Genomic DNA, 19,724 nt, shown 5'->3' on the forward strand with positions numbered 1-19,724 from the left:
CTCAAACTCACACATCAAACACTTGCTTTTTAAAAAAGCCGTCTCCATGGCAATTTTTTTATTGCTTCTATTTTGTGGTGATTACGGTAAACCCTGTTTGTAAGTGACTATGAAATGCTGCATTTCTTACTGAAGATAAATGACACGCGTTTGTTTCATCATTCCTGCGCATCCTCCATATTCCTTTCCCCCAGTTTGGTAACACAGTGGATATTTATGTGCATGTGTCGGTATACTGTCAGGTGGGTGACAAATGAAAGAACCTGATCCTTACAGTGCAAATCAGCGCAGAGCTGTTTTGATTGGTCACCTATTATTAATGGAGAATCACTCCCAGGATTACATAAACATGATGTGAATGATGTGCCACGGCCTTCAATTTCCAGCTGTCAACCCAGTTTTACACCAATAAGAGATTTCATTATCATCAAAACACCGAAATAAGGAGATATTTGTGGAGGGATGGCGTGAAATCACTCAGATAATTCTCCACAGACTTGGACAGTCAGTCCCCAAAGGAGCACCGAGGCTTATCTGGAGGTGCACACCTTACTATAACAGTTTTCTCCTTAAAGTTGCCCTCTGCAGTTCATCCTTTCAGAGGTCGCATCTCCTGTCCGACAGGGGCGAGCAATTTAAATGTACGACCCTACCGTAAGTATTAGTGTGTTTGCGCAAAATATATATGAAAATATATATATTTACTGCAGTAAAAATAATAACGGTCCTTCCATCTGGTAAAGAACAGCTGAGATTGTTGTGAGTATGATATTTTAAAGTTTGGATGTGGAGTTGTACAGTCTAATAGCCACAAGTAGAAAATATCTCATGCAGTACTCAGTCCTGTTGCTTGGGGCAATGAGCCTTTTGCTGTGTGTAATACGAGGACCAATGACCCGTGGGCTAGAGTGAATTGTTCGTGATGCTGAGGAGATTCTTCAGCATCCTCCGCTCAGACACCTCTACCACCTCAGGTACCACTCTCAGAACTAAACCAGAACCTTCCTAATTGATTTGTCTATGTGTACTTCTAGATTTTAACCTCCATCAGTGATACAGCCAACAACAGCAGAGCTGTCTAGAAATCTCTGTAGGTGGCACAAGTCTGACCTGTACTTTGAGTCTGAGGTGAAGAAGGTGAAGAGAAAAGGTGATTAGACAATTATCAGTGGTGCTCCTGTGCTGTTCAGTATGCTGCCTGAGCATACTGATGCAATCTTATTATACAAATGCATTTTTAAAGTGGTATTTATCAGGAAAACTAATAAATTAAATAACTGTAATAAATTAAATGAAAAAGAAAAGTGAGCAGGGACAATGTTGTTTTTGTAGCTATAACTCATGGCAAAGCCTGTAAACTTTCAAAGCATTTTAATAATTAGATCTAGCTTTTATGTCCTGGTGAGCCCCAATAAGTATCTAGAAGTTTTATTTAAAATTTTGATTTGATTATGATTTTCACTGTTGATAATTTCTGTATTTTTAAAAGGCCAGTTCTACTATTGTTAATGTCTGGCTCATGTTGCTGTTGTCGGTAGTGTCAGGTGTCTCTTCTGTGAAGTAAATTGCGAGCAAAAAGACACGGACCAATTCTTTGTGAGCACATGCTTGGTCAATAAATGTGATTCCGATTAAGAAAAATACTGTATAAAGTTCATGCGCATTTATTACAGCAGTTTCGGTATACGTTGCATAGAAATATGTGAACTAGATCAGACTCAATGCTGTCGTTTAATGGAGGTTTTCTCTGCTTGGCTGCACTTCTATGTGCGAACTTTCACCGGGGGTCAAACGGTGATCTGAACGTTTTCCGGAAGCCGTGCAGAGAGAGCTTCAGGTCGACGTTTGTTGTTGTTGTTGTGGATTGCTTTGGATCCGCTCACCAGCTGTCTGGGAGTAGGGTCAGCGGAGAAACGAGCAGGCTGAAGTCATTTTCCCCGTCGGATGAATGGCAGTCACGGCGGTGAGAGCGGCGGCAGCCGCGGGAGGTCCAGCGTCTTTGTCCCGCTTCAGGGGAGCGCTGGTCGCGGGTGTGCTAGGAGACTGTATCGGAGGAGAGTTTGAAGGGGCGGAGGAGGTTCCCATGGAGAGTGTGCTGCAGCACCTCAGCAGCCTGGACGACGAAACTAAAGGAACAGGTCAGTGAGAGGAGGAGGTGGTTTCATAACAAGCCCACTGCACCGTGAAGCAAAGCTGACATGCAGAGCAGCTTAAAGGGATCAAAATGGTTTGAAATTACTAAAGAAAGAAAGAAAGGAATAAAAAAGATCACGTCTGAAACCGGCAGGGGTCTCTCCAAGGGGGGGATGGGGAGGCACTAGCCCCCTGAAATGAAAGTTGCTCTATAAGACACATTTCCTCTTACATTGTTTTACCATGTTTCGTGTATGATTATGGTTCATAAAATAAATACAACCTATTCTGGCTGACTTGTCAACCAATGAGCATTCAACTGATAAATAGGTCATCTGTGTTTACCAATGTGCAGTTGGAATTTTGGAGGACTGCATGAGGGCATGTTTGGGGAAGCTGTCCATGTAGAAATCTGTATGGAAACTCGCATACCCAATACTGTAAAATATGCATAAGGTACCACCAGAAGCAAGAGCCATTTCCCGCAACCTTCTATAGAATAAGAAGTCTTTTGGAAACTCCAGCCACTCCAGTGGCTGTTAAATAGAGTGCAGGGTTAAGGCTGGGTTAAGGTTTAGACATGGAACCTAATCTTTGTGCAGACAGATAGGTGGTTAACTGTCAAATGAATTAGCTTGCTATCCTATCTGCTGCTTCACCATTTCATCTGTCATTACTGTGAAGATAAGGTGAAGAATGAGACTTTGAGATATTCCTCAAGCTTCTGAAACCAATAATGCATAGCTGAATTATAACAATTTTCACAAAAATCAGATCGGGACTGGCTGGGATGAGCTGGGAACAAACAAACTACAAAAATAATAATTAAAAAAATTACAGGGTGTAAATTGTGCCGGCTAAATAGTTACTTAAAATAACTTCAATGTTATACCATGTAACATTCAGATGAATATGCTGCGGTTAGATTGGAAAAGAACACTTTAAATACCCCAGCTCCCTTCAGAAAAAGGCCTAAATGTTGGCAGACATGACTTTGAGTAATTAAGTAATCTATATTTCCAGCAACAAGTGATATACACATTAATGAATCTATAATTATGATCCAGTAATATTAGATAATCAGGATCATGATGTCCACTGGATTATTTATCCTGCAGAAACTGGGGCTATTACTTTTTCTCATCGTCTGTTTACAGGCACAAAAAACTTTACTACTTGATTAACGGGCTCAGCGTAGAGCGCTGAGTCCATCGACGTCTCTGCTCATGTTATCAGATCTCAGAACAAATGCTGTGTAAAGCCCCACTGACTGAGCCTTGTGATTCCTGTTTAGGCTGTTGATTGTCTCTTTAGGGAAGGAAGTGAGATGAGACCATGTTTTGCATTAAGGTATTCCCCTCAATTTCTCTTTGTTGTAGTCAGGATTCTTTGAGAAAGTAGCAAAAATACATCCACACTGTATTTCTATAAATATGCTCGGTTATAGTTCATTTAAATCTTATATGAGTAACAGGGGAAAGTAAATTAAACTATTAATTTTTTCCTGTGTAAACAATCACCATCTGTAGATATGTTCATTTTATTATCCGCAAATTATATTGGTGTCTTTGTTGGCTAAGGATTCCAGCCAGTCCACTAGATTACAATTTCAGGATGATTAAATTGGTGTTAGCTGTTTATTTCCAGTGCTGAATTACTGTTATTATTTGTTCAAATGTGTGTATTTATGTTTTTGTGTTTTAGGTATCCTTGAATACAGTGATGACACAGCCATGGCACGCTGTGTGGCTCAGTCTCTACTCACCAGGACTGGCTTTGATGAGCACGACATGGCTCGCAGGTAGAGGAATCATCATCATCTTTATCTAAAATAAGCCTAAAATCACTTCACCATCATCTTCTTCCTTCCTTCCTTCTTTCTCCTACATTAAGCCAACTTTCCTCTGATTGGTTGTTCCTTGTAAACCAGGGGTAGGCAACTCCAGGCCTCGACACCTGGTATCCTGCAGGTTTTAGATCTCACCCTGAATCAAATGATTAGTTGATTACCAGGCCTCTGGAGAACTTCAAGACATGTCGAGGAGGTAATTTGGCCATTTGAATCAGCTGCGTTGGATCAAGGATGCTTCTAAAACCTGCAGGACACCGGCTCTCGAGGCCTGGAGTTCCCTACCCCTGTTGTAAACAAAAGGTTTAAACAGCAGAAGGGTGGGTCTTCTGTGTACACAGCCAAGAGTAGAAAAATTGTCTCACAGGCGTTATTTGTATTGCAACAAATTAATTTTTGGAAATTTTGCAGACGTTTAATGTGAGGCTCCACATTTGGAGCAGTGTGTATATATGATAGAAAATAAGGAAAAGGATTTAAGGAGTTAAATATGGATCCAAAGGCTCTTCGGGTAAGCTTATGATGGTTCCTACCTTGGTGACTCACCATTTTTAGGTTTGCAAAGGAGTACAGTGCATCCCCGCATCGTGGTTATGGTGCTGGAGTGATCCAGGTGTTGAAGAAGCTCTCATCCCCTCAGTTAAATGATGTGTATCAGCCAGCGAGGGACCAGTTTAACGGTCGGGGCTCCTTTGGAAATGGAGGGGCCATGAGAGCAGCTCCCTTCGCCCTGGCCTTTCCGGACTTGTCTGATGTTAAAAGGGTGAGCAGGGGTCTTTTGAATGTTGAGTTTTCTCTCTCTATATGGATCGGATAGAAACAACATCTTTAAATTTGCTCTTTTTCTCTGCAGTTTGCCCACCTGGGCGCCATGCTGACGCACTCCTGCTCTCTGGGTTATAATGGGGCGGTGCTGCAAGCGTTAGCTGTGCACCTCTCTCTGCAGGGGGCACTGGACTTGCCTCACCAGTTCATCAGCAGGCTAATTAAAGAGATGGAGGAAGTGGAAGGTGATGAGACTGCACGCAATGATGCAAGAATGTGAGTAGACTGGTCAGAGGCAGCGAAAGCGAACAGGGTTTTTCCTCCAAAGGAAAACATTGTAGTTTTTCTGTAACTTGTGTTTTTTATTTGAGGTTTTATTCCCTGAAGCATAATAGACATTTATCTTACAAGTTTTTGTCATACAAGGTAACTCACACTCAATTACTTTTTAAATTAAACTTTCACATCAAAAGGCTAATTCTGAGTCAGAAAAAACAACCTTAGGAGGGATTTATGTCTTTCAAAATGTGTTTTTAAAGGTTGAAACATCCCTTTTCATGCTGTGCGAGATGTATATATTTTTAATGTATGCTTTTGCAGTTTAAAAGAAGCAGAGAAGCCATTCTGTGAACGTCTCCACCGAATCAGAGACCTGATGGACAGGAGCAAAGTTAGCATAGAGGAAGTCATCTCTGAACTGGGTCAGTGTGATTATTTATCGCTGATGAGGAGGGGTATGTGATCGGGTTTGTTTGTTTTCAGGATTACGGAAATGTTTATTTAAAGAATTCCATAAGAATGGTTTATTGACAGATTTTGGGTTTGATCTAAAATTAGAGGTGACTTTAAGAGTCAATCTGGATCTGGGTTTTTTAGGAAGTGTACATGCAGAATTACATTTAGATTCATGAAGCCTGCCAAGTTTTGTTCATACCACCGTGCCCTTGTTACAGAATCAGTCATTCAAAACCACCACTCTGACTATTACTGCCATCTGCCACGCCCACAGTGAGACACTGCCGTTGGGAGCTGAATATCAGAGGGGGAGCAAAATTTAATACAGAGGGGTTATTACCAACTTGGTTGAATAAGCCGTCATCAAATAAACACTATAAAGACAAAGAACATGATAAAAAAAAACACCATTACTATATTTTTTTACATTTTAGATATATTTCTCCTGATTTATTCTAAGTAAATTTCCCCATCTTATTTATCTTTTAGTATATGAGGAAGTATTAATGGGGGTTAGGGAGCAAGCCACATGTGCAATAAGGCCCTGATCCACTTCCTTTCTTTACATGACATTTCCTGTTTCTCTTGACTGCCACCACAAAAACACGCCCCTGTCTTTGTGACTTTTACCAGGTAATGGCATTGCAGCTCTTCACTCCGTCCCCACTGCAATCTTCTGTGTGCTCCACTGCCTGCAACCCCGGGAATGCCTCCCAGAGAGCTACGGCGGCGTGGAGAGGACGATAGCGTACAGCCTGGCGCTGGGAGGGGACACTGATACCATAGCCTGCATGGCTGGGGCCATCGCGGGGGCCCACTACGGCATCGAGACCATCCCTCAGTCCTGGATAAGGTGCTGTGAGGGGGTGGAGGATGCAGACCAGTATGCAGAGAGGCTTTACAAGCTGTACCACCAGTCGCCACTGGGGGGCAAAGGCGAGACAGGCGAGCAGAGTGGCGAAAACAGGTCAACTGCTGCTAATGGCACAGAGAAGAAAACTGGAGTAGAGTGATGGATCAGTCACATTGTCATTAAAAGACTTTCACACACATAAAGAACGTGTAAAAAAGACTTTAAATTTTGTTTTGTTTGGAAAAGCTTTTTTTGGGGGGGATCTTCATGGTATTAAATAATTTAAGCTTTGAGGAAGAAAGTGATTTTTCCAAACTGTCAACATGAAATTTATTAAGTATCTGAAAATTAGAGCTGAAGAAAATTTCCAGTCTTAATTTTGAGAATGTGGCTTTTACACAAACTGCCAAACTTCTCTGAACGCCAATCCAAAAGTGGTCTAAATATGAATAAACAGCATATTCATACACGCTCTCTTTTCCTTGCTTTCCCCTGATTTATGTCCTGTCTCGTGAAAGTTGCACTATAAATTGACCATGTCTTGTTTTAGCAATTTGGTGAAAAATATTTAATAAACTTTTTATTTTCTTTTTAATTCACACATCTGTACGAGTGTTCTCAGACCCAAAAAGCACATCTACTTCATGAAGATCTGCTCCATTCAGATGCTTTTGTGATGCTTATTCACGCAAACTTATAGCGAGTACAGACGAATACAAACAGAATCTGAATATTGCAAGAAATCAGGAAATGTCAGGAGCACTAAGTTTGCTGATATATTTGAAATACTTTATTTGTTTGTTGATTATAAAGTGACAGCAAGGTATGACTGACATGCAGTAAATGGCAGAGCTGTAAGGTCCCCTGCAATGCAGAATTATAGCGTGTTTTAGTGTTTATTGTATTAAAAAAAGATAATCAATGTTTTTCAATGACAAATATGGATTTGTGTCCCTTAAACTTAACTTAAACATCTTGCAAATGATCTTTTACAATGAGCTTAAATGAAAGTTGTGAATTTACAATAACATCAATTTAAAAATGCAAGTAAAACACTTTAAATGCACCTTTAAATAAAACAGCAACACTGCATTATCAGATGCAATTTAACATGTAAAGATAATTCATGGAAAAAGGCTTATTTTATTAGTAGCTTTCAGTTATCTGCATGTTATCGAAGATGCTATCCATGTGTGTTCAGTGGAAATTACAGGTTTTTGTCTGCAGGGGCGACCTCCAAGAAGAGCTGCAAGAACACTGTTAACTTGTCCAGCACTCTTGGGCAGAGCTTGTAATGGATGAAGGGTATGTAGACTACAATGCCACTTAAGATAAATGAAGCCACGTAGAGGTACTCAATCTGAGGATTGTCTATGATGGGTGCCAGCACGAGGAATATCGCTGCAATGAGGACCAGTATAGGAATTACAATGGGAACCTGTGGGGAGAGGAATAACCAGGCGTGAGGACAAGATGTTATTGTCATGTAATGTGAAAACAATAATGACACTAACCTTGTACGACCTTGGGAGGTCCTTCTTCTTGATTTTGAGATAGATGAGCCCAGACAGGACAATGGCGTAGAAAAACCAGGCGCTAAAACTGAAAACGGCAGAGGAAGAGAAATTAAAGGCAAACAAAAAAAGCAATGTGTGCTAAAAAAAAACAAACCAAACAAAGTAGAAATGGGGCAGAAACAGAGTCAGCCTTCACCTGAAGTAGTTGACGATACTCTGAAAGTCTCCAGGAATCAGCACCACCAGAGCGATTATTGTGGTGAAGATCAGCGCCGGAGATGGAGTCAGTCTGTGGACGTGGGCCATGGACAGAATATCTGGCTGCAAAACCAGCACAGGTCTGTGTGAAAATCTGCACGTAACTTTATTTTAAACAGGTGTGTGCGTTCTTATAAGACAGAGAGACTGTTACCATGTGTCCTTCTCGGGCAGCAACAAAGCACACACGGCCGCCGCTGAAGAACGTCCCGTTTAGAGAACCGAAAGCTGACAAGGCTGCGGCCACAGACATGACCCAGCCCCAGCTGCCCAACACCTTATTCCTGCAGGAAAACCATTTCTATTACAAAACATCTTATAGTGCATATCAATCAACCCTTTTCTAGATACATTTCAGTAATTTAACAAATTAAATCAAAAACATTTTCTGTGGACCTATTTAGGAATAAACCTTTTGGACAGGATGTGATGTCACCTCAATGTAATATTTGTCTTGAAAGGTGTTGAATGGGGCCTTTGCTGGTGTGACCAGGTTCAACACTACAAACATCTGTTCTGAGGCCCCTTCTGCCTATATAACAATAATAATAATAATAATGATAATACATTAGACTTGTAAAGCGCCTTTCAAGAAACCCAAGGACGCTTTACAAAACAGAATAAATAAAAAAAGCTTAGAGATTGAAGGTTTTATTGAAGAGGTGAATTTTGAGAAGTTTCTTGAAGGACTCCAGTGACGGGTTGTTGAGAAGTTCATATGGGAGAGAGTTCCAAAATGACACCCAGATTGCAAATGTTGAAGGAAGGCCAGATGAGGAAACCATCTATATCAGGGGTAGGCAACTCCAGGCCTCGCGTGCCTGTGTCCTGCAGGTTTTAGAGCTCACCCTGGGTCAGCACACCTGAATCAAATGATTAGTTGATTACCAGGCCTCTGGAGAACTTCAAGACATGTTTAGGAGGTAATATAGCCATTGTGCTGGATCAAGGACACATCTAAAACCTGCAGGAGACTGGCACGCGAGGCCTGGAGTTGCCTACCCCTGGTCTATATCAATAAGTAGATGGCCAGTCTTCTGGAGTAGGGCTTTGGGGGCCTCAACCACTGTTGAGCTTGAGTAGGTTAATTGACATCCATATTTTGATTTCATGCAGACAGTTGAGAAGTAGTGATGTGCGATACCACTGATTTCCTTTCCGATTCGATACCAAGTAAAATCCAGGGTGGTATCGGCGATACTGATCCGATACCGATACTCTGTACAAAAACTTAATGTTTCATTGTATTTAATAATACAATATATAAATTGCATTATGTAATTATAATAATAATATAATAATATAGCTTCACAATGATTACAGGACATCAGACTACTTGTTCTTATGTCCTGTAATCAAAAACCTGACGTTGTGCGCTATTTGAGCATGTTGCCTGCCTGCAGCACTAAAGGACTCCGTGAGAGACGTCTGTCTCGCCCTAGCAGCACCTGTCCTTCTCCTCCTCTTCAGTTCGCCTCAACATAAGCTCATCATATTCTGTGATATGATTTACACTGAGGTGTTTGAAGAGGTGGTGTAGCCACAGCACCTCACTGTCTTGCCACATTTATCGCAAACCGCGTCTTGGCTGTTTGTGGAGGTAAAATATGTGTACACACAGTGTTGGGGAGTAAGCTAATAGGCAGAATGCTACAGGTATAGCTCTAAAGAATGTAGCATCATAGGCAGTGTAGTCCGTGCTGCAGGGAGAATGGACCGCCATACATGTTATGTGTCTGTGAGCGAGGGAGGGAGAAAAAGGAAAAGTACGAGCTGTCATCGAGCAAAAACGGGAGCTGGAAGCATGTAAATATAATAATAACCACTGCAGCCAAGAAGAGTGCCTGACGAGCCCAGTTGTAAGTAAGCTATTAAGACTCGGCTGTACACCGTGTTCGTGTTTTCCTCCAAAAACAATAAGTTCCGTTGGAGCAGCCGTTCAATGCCTCTCTCTGTCTCTCACAAGCAAAGTTGACCCAGACAACAAAGTAAAGCTAGTTTTCGGCTACGAGCCCGACACAGAACCCACCGTATTAGCCAGAGGTCCCTTTACTACGGTTCGGAGCCGCGGACCTTCAGTAACAGTAATAAATCACAGCAATAGTACATTCATGTAGTTGTAAACAGCATGATAATATATTAAGTAATCCAAAGTATTCAGAATACGTTACTTTCATTGAGTAACGTAACGGAATACGTTACAGAATACATTTTGGGGTATGTATTCTGTAATGGAATACATTTTAAAAGTAACCTTCCCAACACTGTGTACACACGACTTCGTTTACGCTCAGCCATTGTTGTGAGTGCGCATGCCAGGTGCAGTGTTGCCAACTTAGTGACCAGTGTTGGGGAGTAACAGAATACATGTACCGCCTTTACGTATTTAAAATACAAAATATGAGTAACTGTATTCCGTTACAGTTACCGTTTAAAAGGGTGGTATTTAGAATACAGTTACTTTGTTGAAATAAATGGATTACACGGCGGTACTTCCCTGTTTCTTATTGTCACGGGTCAGGACTGTTTGGGTTTTGTTTGACAGCTATGTTCTGTTGTTCCAGGCGGCAGCGTTACGGTTGCCATGGTTACAGGGTGACGCTCTCTCTCTGCTGTTTCCTGGGTGAGAGAGCGCCTTTTTGTTGTTGTTCTGCTAAGCTAATAGGCAGAATGCTACTGGTATAGCTCTAAAGAATGTAGCATCATAGGCAGTGTAGTCCGTGCTGCAGGGAGAATGGACTGTCATACCTGGTATGTGTCTGTGAGCGAGGGAGGGAGAAAAAGGAAAAGTACGAGCTGTCATCGAGCAAAAACGGGAGCTGGAAGCATGTAAATATAATAATAACCACTGCAGCCAAGAAGAGTGCCTGACGAGCCCAGTTGTAAGTAAGCTATTAAGACTCGACTGTACACCGTGTTCGTGTTTTCCTCCAAAAACAATAAGTTCAGTTGGAGCAGCCTTTCAACGCCTCTCTCTGTCTCTCACAAGCAAAGTTGACCCACACAACAACGTAAAGCTATTTTTCGGCTATGAGCCCGAAACAGAACCCACAGTATGAGCCAGAGGTCCCTTTACTACGGTTCGGAGCCGCGGACCTTCAGTAACAGTAATAAATCACAGCAATAGTACATTCACGTAGTTGTAAACAGCATGATAATATATTAAGTAATCCAAAGTATTCAGAATACGTTACTCTCATTGAGTAACGTAACGGAATACATTACAGAATACATTTTGGGGCATGTATTCTGTAATCTGTAATGGAATACATTTTAAAAGTAACCTTCCCAACACTGTTAGTGACTTTGTCACTATATTTAGCGAGTTTTCAGAGCCCCTTAGCAAATTTCTTTCTAAAAAGCGACTAGTGACAAATCTGGTGACCTTTTCTGGTGTTATTGGAGACTTATTTATAACAACTTTTTGACGTGAAAGCGCATATCGCTCTTCTCAAAAAGCAGCGGGTGCTGCTGTGGGCACCTCGCCCGTGCCAAAGCGCTCACGGGCAGAGGATAGTCCTACCCCAGCTGCTATCAGGGCAGGAGATGTTCCCACCTATGCTTCCAAACAGCAAATGAATCGCATATGAGTGAAGCCTCTGCTCCCGCACTGACTGTAATGCAATCAGTTCTTCTTTTACTGTTATGTTGTTTTGTGGATCACAAGGTTTAAAACTACTTAAACAGACACACACACACACACACAAAGTAACTCCACCAGAGTGCCTATTTCAGGTCACTTTTGCAGGTCCAAGCTCAGATAAAGGAATAAGGTTGGAATTGTGACATAAAAAAACAATAATCGCAAAAAAATATATATATAATTTGTAATTCTAAATAAATTCTAAATGCATTTAGGACGTTTTTTTTTAACTCACTTTATGTCTCTTCTTTTTTTCTCTCCTACAACGTGGGTTACAATGATATTTGCATGACCAATTATGCAAATTAGGCGATGACGTCGTTTAGCGACTTCTAGAGACTTTTAGCATAGCCAATAGCGATTTTCCTTACTGAGGAGTTGGCAACACTGGCCAGGGGCTGCAACACATTTATACAGCTGTATTTCGCATATGACTATGAAAGGCGTAAGAGGAAGTAGTTTCTTCCAATTTAGACGAGCCAAATGATATAGTTTCTTTCCACTGTGTTCCTGTTAATGAAAAACTACAAATTTACCCCAAAGTACTAAAATATCGATATTTTAATATGAGAATCGATTCTAGAACATAAATTACTGGTATCGGAAGAATCGATATTTCAATATCGATCTGCACACCACTATTGAGAAGTGATCGTGGGGGAGCAGGGTAGAGGGTTTAGTACAGAGATAAAGTTGTGTATCATCAGCATAGGAATGGAAGCAGAGACCATGGTGGCGGATGATCTGACCAAGGAGGAACATAGAGACGGTGAAGAGAAGGGGTCCAATATCTCTTGGTATTTGTGTGACACCAGAAGTGAGCACCTAACTGTAGTGATGCTCTTTGCTGCCATTCCTTCTATGTTTGAAGTGTTTGGAGGTGACTCTTAAGTAATTTTCCTTACAGTGGATTGATGAGTCTTGTGAGAAATCACATCAACTGTGTAAGATAAGTTTCATAATTACTTGCACAGTGGGTAGATTTAAATTACCTATTAATCACCTATTAATCACGCTGGATGATTTAATCAATCATCCAGGTATCAACATGGCAGGGAGCTAAAATGCTAATACAGAGGATTCAAAATGGAGACAGGATTGCAACATCCATCTTTAAATACAATCTGTATTTTCAACTTACAAAAGCCCCATTTGTTTGACCATCAGTAATTTTAATGCACATATCAAATGATTGTACAGAGAAGAAGATTTCTTCAGGTTTGCTTCCTGTTCTATGGGAGAAGTAATAAAATAAAAGATCTTATCAGGTTGAGAACAGGTGTTGTCTTACCCCCAGGTAACTGCTACCGCGCTTGAGGACATGAGCTCTTTAGGCGTCATTACTGCCAGATAGCTCACATTCACCAGCAGGTACAAAGTAGTCACAAGAGAAATGGCTATCAGCACCGCCCGAGGAAGATTCACCTGTACAAGAAAAAGAAAAAAAGACATGACATGACATGGTTGTAATGTTTGGCTAAGCCTTGATTACACATATTAACAAAGCAGTCTCTCATGATAAAACAAAGCCTCATTGAATATTTACTTTTTTAATATTTTGCCAAACCGTGGGGGGAAAAGCTCCCCAAGCAACACCAAGCACCAAGTTTCATGCAGTCAGGACAAGCTGGAACTGCAATTACAACAATCCTAACAATGCCAACTCGTGTACCTCTTTAGTCACCTCAGACACTTTAAACACTGATTTAAGCATTGTAGGGGTATGTGTTGGTACAAAGTCAATGAATTACCTGAAACACAAATTCAGAGTTTAGGGGGGGAAAGGTAAGTGGTCATTTTTCTCAGAATAGCAGCAAGAAAACAATCATATTTCCCGACAGAATCTTTATCAAAGATTATAAGCTGTATTTAAAAAAATATAGTGCACATAAATACTACGTATTCAGACAACTTCTGACCGTTTCAGCCTCACCTCTGGTCTGTTCAGCTCCTCAGTCACATTATTCAAGTTGCTCCAGCCACCGTAAGACCAGAGACCTTGAAGGAAAGCCTTTCCCAGAGTGTTCAAAGAAAACTGAGTTCCTTGAAAAGCATTCTCAATGTTAAAATTTTCCTCGATCACAGTGCTGCCCTGTAAAACTTTCACTAGCCCTCCAATTACAATGAAAGTGAGTAAAAACACTTTGGCCACTAAGAAGATCACCTGCACTCTCAGAGCATATCGGACATTCAGGATGTTGGTAATGGCAACTACCAGAATACTAAAGGCTGCAAAGCATTTCACAGCCAGCTGAGGAAGTGGGCAGCCTGGGTAAAAGGGAGCCATGGCATACTGTGCAATGGTCATTGCCGTTGCTGTAATGCCGAAAGGTTTCACAAGCAGGATGAAAGTGATTGCCGCAAAGAAGGCTGGGAATGAACCATAGATCCTCAGGATGTAAGTAAATTCCCCTCCAGATTCAGGAATAATGGTCCCAAGCTCAGTGTAGGAGAGAGCTGCAAGCAAAGCCACAACACCTGAAAAAAAACCAGATTAACATGCTGGCCCCAGTACTTCCCACATACGCCAGGACATACTGTGGGGACATGAAGATACCGGAACCAATCATGGTTCCAGAAACTATTGCAACACCACCAATCAATCCAATCTGCCTCTTCAGTTGCAGGCCTTCATTTTTTGGGGTTTGGTCCGCCATGGTGAGAGAGAGCAGGGAGCACAAAACGACACGTCTACAGAGCAGACTGAGAAAGATCACAAAGAATTCAGACGCTACAAACTGCGAAGAAAAAGCTTTCAAAAGAAATCACGTGGTGCAATATGTACTTGTTTTGCCTTCAATTAAATATTAACTCTTCAGTTGTCTAACTGTGGAAAAAGTGCTAACCACTGTACCAATGAGCCACCAGTTGGTTATGGTTTGGATTATTACATCCTAAACCAATATCAGTTCTCAGGTTACTACAGTTTGTCCTGGCCTACTCATGTAAATCAGTAAGAAGATAAAAAATGCACAATCATGAGTGGAGTCACACAGTGTTGGCATGCTTCATCTTTATTTTGACTTTCTATAAACTACTAATAGTAAATATTGAAATTCTTACTTCTGGATGTTTCACCTCCTCAGTTAAACAATTTAAAGTGTTCCAGCCATCATACGACCACAAGCCCTGATAGAAAGCAATGCCAATGGAGCTGACCCCGACATTGGTTCCCTCAAAGGAGTCCTCAAAGTTCTCAGTGCGGCCCTGGAAAAGCATCACAATGCCTCCCAGGATGATCACCACCAGGGCCACCACCTTCACTGCCATGGTGACCACCTGGATGCCTGTGGCCAAGCGAACGCTCAGACAGTTGATTATAGCCAGCACCAAGATTGATCCGGCAGCCACGAACTTCACTGCCAGCTGTGGAGGAGTGCAGTCGCTGTAAAACGGGGCTACAGCATATTCAGCAAAGCTGAGAGCGATTCCTGTGCCACTAGCTGGCCACATGACCATGATGGAGCTGAAGACGAACATGAAGGCCACCACTTTCCCTGCAGTCCGCAGTATGTAAATATACTCGGCTCCAGACTCTGGTATGATAGTGCCCAGCTCAGCATAGCACAGACCCCCCAGCATGGCTATCAGTCCACAGCAGGACCATATAATGAAGCTGGCCCCTGGGCTCCCAATAGTGGAAAGGACGTACTGGGGAGAAATGAAGATCCCAGATCCAATCATGGTTCCACCAATGAAGGAAACTGCTCCTATGAGCCCCACTTCCCTCTGCAGATTGAGTCCATGTGTGTCATGTCCCATGGTCAGAAAGCTTTTGTCTTCTCTGAAGCAGCAGAGAACAACAGACATGTGCAGTTACAAAACGCTGCCTGTTGCCCAATAGGAGGAGTGCACAAAATTAAACTGCTATGAAATTAAAATGAGGCTACTTTTAAGCAGATTTTAAGAATGTCTGCTTGTCCAGAGTTGGTTTTTTTCTTAGGTTTCACGTTAACAGTGATTTATTTTAGGTTCTGCTCTATAAAACACAGTTGGAGAAATGAAAAATTCAAAATAGAGACTATTTTGAATATTTCCAGTCTACTGGAAATGTCCTTCCAAGCCAAGTGGATTCTTCTGGTGTCCTCACTTCTTTCTCTGGTGTTTGTTCATATTATGTTTACTTGTGTCTGAATCTACGTGACCTACATGAAAATAAAACAAAACAAAACTGTACTTTCAGTAAAAGATTAGACTCATCTGTGTGAAGAAATGAACAGAGTATCTGCATAACAAGGTTATCAGAGGAAGGACATGACTTGACCTGGTTCTCCCTTGTACCAGTTTAAGCAGTCCAACAGAATAACATAAAACTAAGTTGAATATTTACTTTCTTTAATACTTTGCTAAACCATTTAGTTAAAAATGCTCTCCAAAGTTGAACTCTACTTTTAATTAAATGGGACTCGAGTCTAATATAATAGAAAAGAACACCAAGCACCAAGTTGCAAAATGCAGTCAGTGGAAATGGGTGAATTATTATGAACTGGCATGAACAATAAGGAAAATCACAGTGAAGTTTTAACCATTTAAGATAAGGATAAATTAAGTTTGTCATAAGTTGAGGTATTTTAAAGAATTTACCAAGTCTTTAAAAATATTAAATTCCTATTTAAACAGTCATATTATTATTAGTGCTGTCAGCGTTAATCTCGTTAAAATTACGTTAATGCCATAACTGCATTAACACAGCAAATCTCTGTTACCGCCGTGTGCGTGGGGCTGCACGGCGTCAAACATTAACAAGCTAACTGCACTGATTTACAGAGTGTTATAGACATCCTGTGTTAGGACAAAGTCAATAAATTACCTGAAATACAAATTCAGAGTTTAGGAAGAAAATATAGCAGCATATAGGCATCTTTTACAGTGAAGCATCAAATCATTCTTGACAGGTTTTAAGCTGTATTTAAAAATTGAGCATGAATAAATGCTACTATTTCAGGTCATTTCTGACGCTTTCAGCCTCACCTCTGGTTTGTTCAGCTCCTCAGTCACATAGTTTAAGGTGCTCCAGCCACCGTAAGACCAGAGACCTTGAAGGAAAGCCTTTCCCAGAGTGTTCAAAGAAAACTGAGTTCCTTGAAAAGCATTCTCAATGTTAAAATTTTCCTCGATTACAGTGCTGCCCTGTAAAACTTTCACTAGCCCTCCAATTACAATGAAAGTGAGTGAAAACACTTTGGCCACTAAGAAGATCACCTGCACTCTCAGAGCATATCGGACATTCAGGATGTTGGTAATGGCAACTACCAGAATACTAAAAGCTGCAAAGCATTTCACAGCCAGCTGAGGAGGTGGGCAGCCTGGGTAAAAGGGAGCCATGACGTAATGTGCAATGGTCATTGCTTTTGCTGCAATGCTGGAAGGTTTCACAAGCAGGATGAAAGTGATTGCTGCAAAGAAGGCTGGGAATGAACCATAGATCCTCAGGATGTAAGTAAATTCCCCACCGGATTCAGGAATAATGGTCCCAAGCTCAGTGTAGGAGAGAGCTGCAAACAAAGCCACAACACCTGAAAAAACCCAGATTAACATGCTGGCCCCAGTACTTCCCACATACGCCAGGACATGCTGTGGGGACATGAAGATACCGGAACCAATCATGGTTCCAGAAACTATTGCGACACCACCAATCAATCCAATCTGCCTCTTCAGTTGCAGGCCTTCGTTTTTTGGGGTTTGGTCCGCCATGGTGAGAGAGAGCAGGGAGCACAAAACGACACGTCTACAGAGCAGACTGAAAAAGATCACAAAGAATTCAGACGCTACAAACTGCGAAGAAAAAGCTTTCAAAAGAAATCACGTGGTGTAATATGTACTTGATTTGCCTTCAATTAAATATTAACTCTTCAGTTGTCTAACTGTGGAAAAAGTGCTAACCACTGTACCAATGAGCCACCAGTTGGTTATGGTTTGGATTATTACATCCTAAACCAATATCAGTTCTCAGGTTACTACAGTTTGTCCTGGCCTACTCATGTAAATCAGTAAGAAGATAAAAAATGCACAATCATGAGTGGAGTCGCACAGTGTTGGCCTGCTTCATCTTTATTTTGACTTTCTATAAACTACTAATAGTAAATATTGAAATTCTTACTTCTGGATGTTTCACCTCCTCAGTTAAATAATTTAAAGTGTTCCAGGCATCATACGACCACGAGCCCTGATAGAAAGCAATGCCAATGGAGCTGACCCCGACATTGGTTCCCTTAAAGGAGTCCTCAAAGTTCTCAGTGCGGCCCTGGAAAAGCATCACAATGCCTCCCAGGATGATCACCACCAGGGCCACCACCTTCACTGCCATGGTGACCACCTGGATGCCTGTGGCCAAGCGAACGCTCAGACAGTTGATTATAGCCAGCACCAAGATTGATCCGGCAGCCACGAACTTCACTGCCAGCTGTGGAGGAGTGCAGCCGCTGTAAAACGGGGCCACAGCATATTCAGCAAAGCTGAGAGCGATTCCTGTGCCACTAGCCGGCCTCATGACCATGATGGAGCTGAAGACGAACATGAAGGCCACCACTTTCCCTGCAGTCCGCAGTATGTAAATGTACTCGGCTCCAGACTCTGGTATGATAGTGCCCAGTTCAGCATAGCACAGACCCCCCAGCATGGCTATCAGTCCACAGCAGGACCATATAATGAAGCTGGCCCCTGGGCTCCCAATAGTGGAAAGGACGTACTGGGGAGAAATGAAGATCCCAGATCCAATCATGGTTCCACCAATGAAGGAAACTGCTCCTATGAGCCCCACTTCCCTCTGCAGATTGAGTCCATGTGTATCACCTCCCATGTTCAGAAAGTTTTTGTCTTCTTAGAAGCAGCGGACAAGAACACCTGAAGCTGTAAAGCGTTGTCTGTTACATAAGAGGCGGAGCACACTTAATTATAAAGCTACGAAAGTATACTGCAAATTCTGGTCTTTGAAATAAACTCTCTGGGAGTTCAGATTAACTACATTTGAGTGTACATGCGTGACCATCGAATGAACTCTAGTGCAGAGTAACTCTTTTCCGGGAGATGATTTTTCAACTCTTTATAGGAGTTAAAACTAAACTCTCATGGAGTAAAATTTCTACTACCATATAGAGTAAAATTTAACTCATAACTAGAGTTAAGTTTGATATTAAGTCTTTTATAGTGTTACGCATCAAATGAAAAAAGTTTTAGGTTTTAGGGGCAAATGACCAACAACCAAAGAAATGAACAGAGTATCTGCATAACAAGGTTATCAGAGGAAGGACATGACTTGACTTGGTTCTCTCTTGTACCAGTTTAAGCAGTCCAACAGAATAACATAAAACTAAGTTGAATATTTACTTTCTTTAATACTTTGCTAAACCATTTAGTTGTATGGATGTAAGTCCCAAAAAAATGAATTTTGGAACTGAATTTGAATGATAGAAGTGAAACTGAAAATATTCGAGAGCTACACTTTTAAAGGATAAAATACAGTTTCAAAGTAAATGAATTCATTTTCAAAATATAAAATTCAATTTCAATTTAGTGACGATCATTTTCAAAACTGTACATTGAATTTCAAAGTAGACTGATTCAAATTCAGTTTTAAAAAGCATTTATTCAAGTTACAATTCAGGTTCAGTTTCTGATGGCACAAAGTTCTGCCCATACTCTTCTTTTAATTAAATTGGACTCCAGTATGATATAATAGAAAAGAACACCAAGCTGCGAAAAGCAGTCAGTGGAAATGGGTTCATTATTATGAACTGGCGTGAACAAAAAGGGACGATCACACTGAAGTTTCAATCATTTAAGATAAGGATAAATTAAGTTTGTCATAAGTTGAGAAATTCTTTAAAAATATTAAATTCCTATTTAAACAGTAATATTATTATATAAAATGCTTTAAGGAACTGCAACTAAAAACAAAGTATATGTTCTGGAAAAGCTGGAGATACAGAAAAATGTTGGTCAAAATGCTTCTTGTTGTCAAAATATATTCTG

The 19,724-nt window shown here is 41.1% G+C and overlaps 4 protein-coding genes and 1 pseudogene across 5 annotated transcripts in view; 1 reads left to right on the forward strand and 4 right to left on the reverse strand.

Annotated features, from left to right (window-relative positions):
• The first annotated feature begins 1,779 nt into the window (after positions 1-1,779).
• adprs (ADP-ribosylserine hydrolase) lies at positions 1,780-6,802 on the forward strand. Its single transcript, XM_087833163.1, has 6 exons — positions 1,780-2,138; positions 3,838-3,934; positions 4,538-4,745; positions 4,836-5,023; positions 5,348-5,448; positions 6,116-6,802. The coding sequence occupies exons 1-6, from the start codon at positions 1,949-1,951 to the stop codon at positions 6,493-6,495; spliced, it is 1,164 nt and encodes a 387-aa protein (XP_087689289.1). The 5' UTR covers positions 1,780-1,948; the 3' UTR covers positions 6,496-6,802.
• Positions 6,803-7,071: 269 nt separating this feature from the next.
• Positions 7,072-19,724, reverse strand: part of zmp:0000001267 (b(0,+)-type amino acid transporter 1) — a 62,566-nt gene continuing 49,913 nt past the window's right edge. The window contains exons 2-6 of the mRNA XM_087833281.1: positions 13,045-13,178; positions 8,265-8,394; positions 8,049-8,173; positions 7,850-7,937; positions 7,072-7,773 (exon numbers count right to left, since the gene is read on the reverse strand). Of these exons, the coding sequence (XP_087689407.1) occupies positions 7,543-7,773; positions 7,850-7,937; positions 8,049-8,173; positions 8,265-8,394; positions 13,045-13,178 (708 nt within the window). The 3' untranslated portion in view covers positions 7,072-7,542. The remainder of the gene's footprint in view (positions 7,774-7,849; positions 7,938-8,048; positions 8,174-8,264; positions 8,395-13,044; positions 13,179-19,724) is intronic.
• Positions 14,394-16,777, reverse strand: LOC148097147 (b(0,+)-type amino acid transporter 1-like). Of its 2 annotated transcripts, XM_087833165.1 has the most exons (3): positions 16,725-16,777; positions 14,817-15,537; positions 14,394-14,456 (listed from the first exon to the last, which is right to left on the reverse strand). In XM_087833165.1, the coding sequence occupies exons 2-3, from the start codon at positions 15,513-15,515 to the stop codon at positions 14,445-14,447; spliced, it is 711 nt and encodes a 236-aa protein (XP_087689291.1). In that variant the 5' UTR covers positions 15,516-15,537; positions 16,725-16,777; the 3' UTR covers positions 14,394-14,444. The 2 variants fall into 2 exon arrangements, with proteins under 2 accessions (XP_087689291.1, XP_087689290.1); XM_087833164.1 differs by lacking the exon at positions 16,725-16,777 and having other exon boundaries at positions 14,817-15,943.
• On the reverse strand, positions 16,159-17,447 carry LOC148097148 (b(0,+)-type amino acid transporter 1 pseudogene; annotated as a pseudogene).
• Positions 17,431-18,609, reverse strand: LOC148097149 (b(0,+)-type amino acid transporter 1-like). The gene is made up of 2 exons (XM_087833168.1): positions 17,854-18,609; positions 17,431-17,493 (listed from the first exon to the last, which is right to left on the reverse strand). The coding sequence occupies exons 1-2, from the start codon at positions 18,550-18,552 to the stop codon at positions 17,482-17,484; spliced, it is 711 nt and encodes a 236-aa protein (XP_087689294.1). The 5' UTR covers positions 18,553-18,609; the 3' UTR covers positions 17,431-17,481.

The sequence above is a fragment of the Neolamprologus brichardi genome, chromosome 19, assembly GCF_056152115.1.
Source record: "Neolamprologus brichardi isolate AB-2024 chromosome 19, ASM5615211v1, whole genome shotgun sequence".
Classification (NCBI taxonomy): Eukaryota; Metazoa; Chordata; class Actinopteri; order Cichliformes; family Cichlidae; genus Neolamprologus; species Neolamprologus brichardi.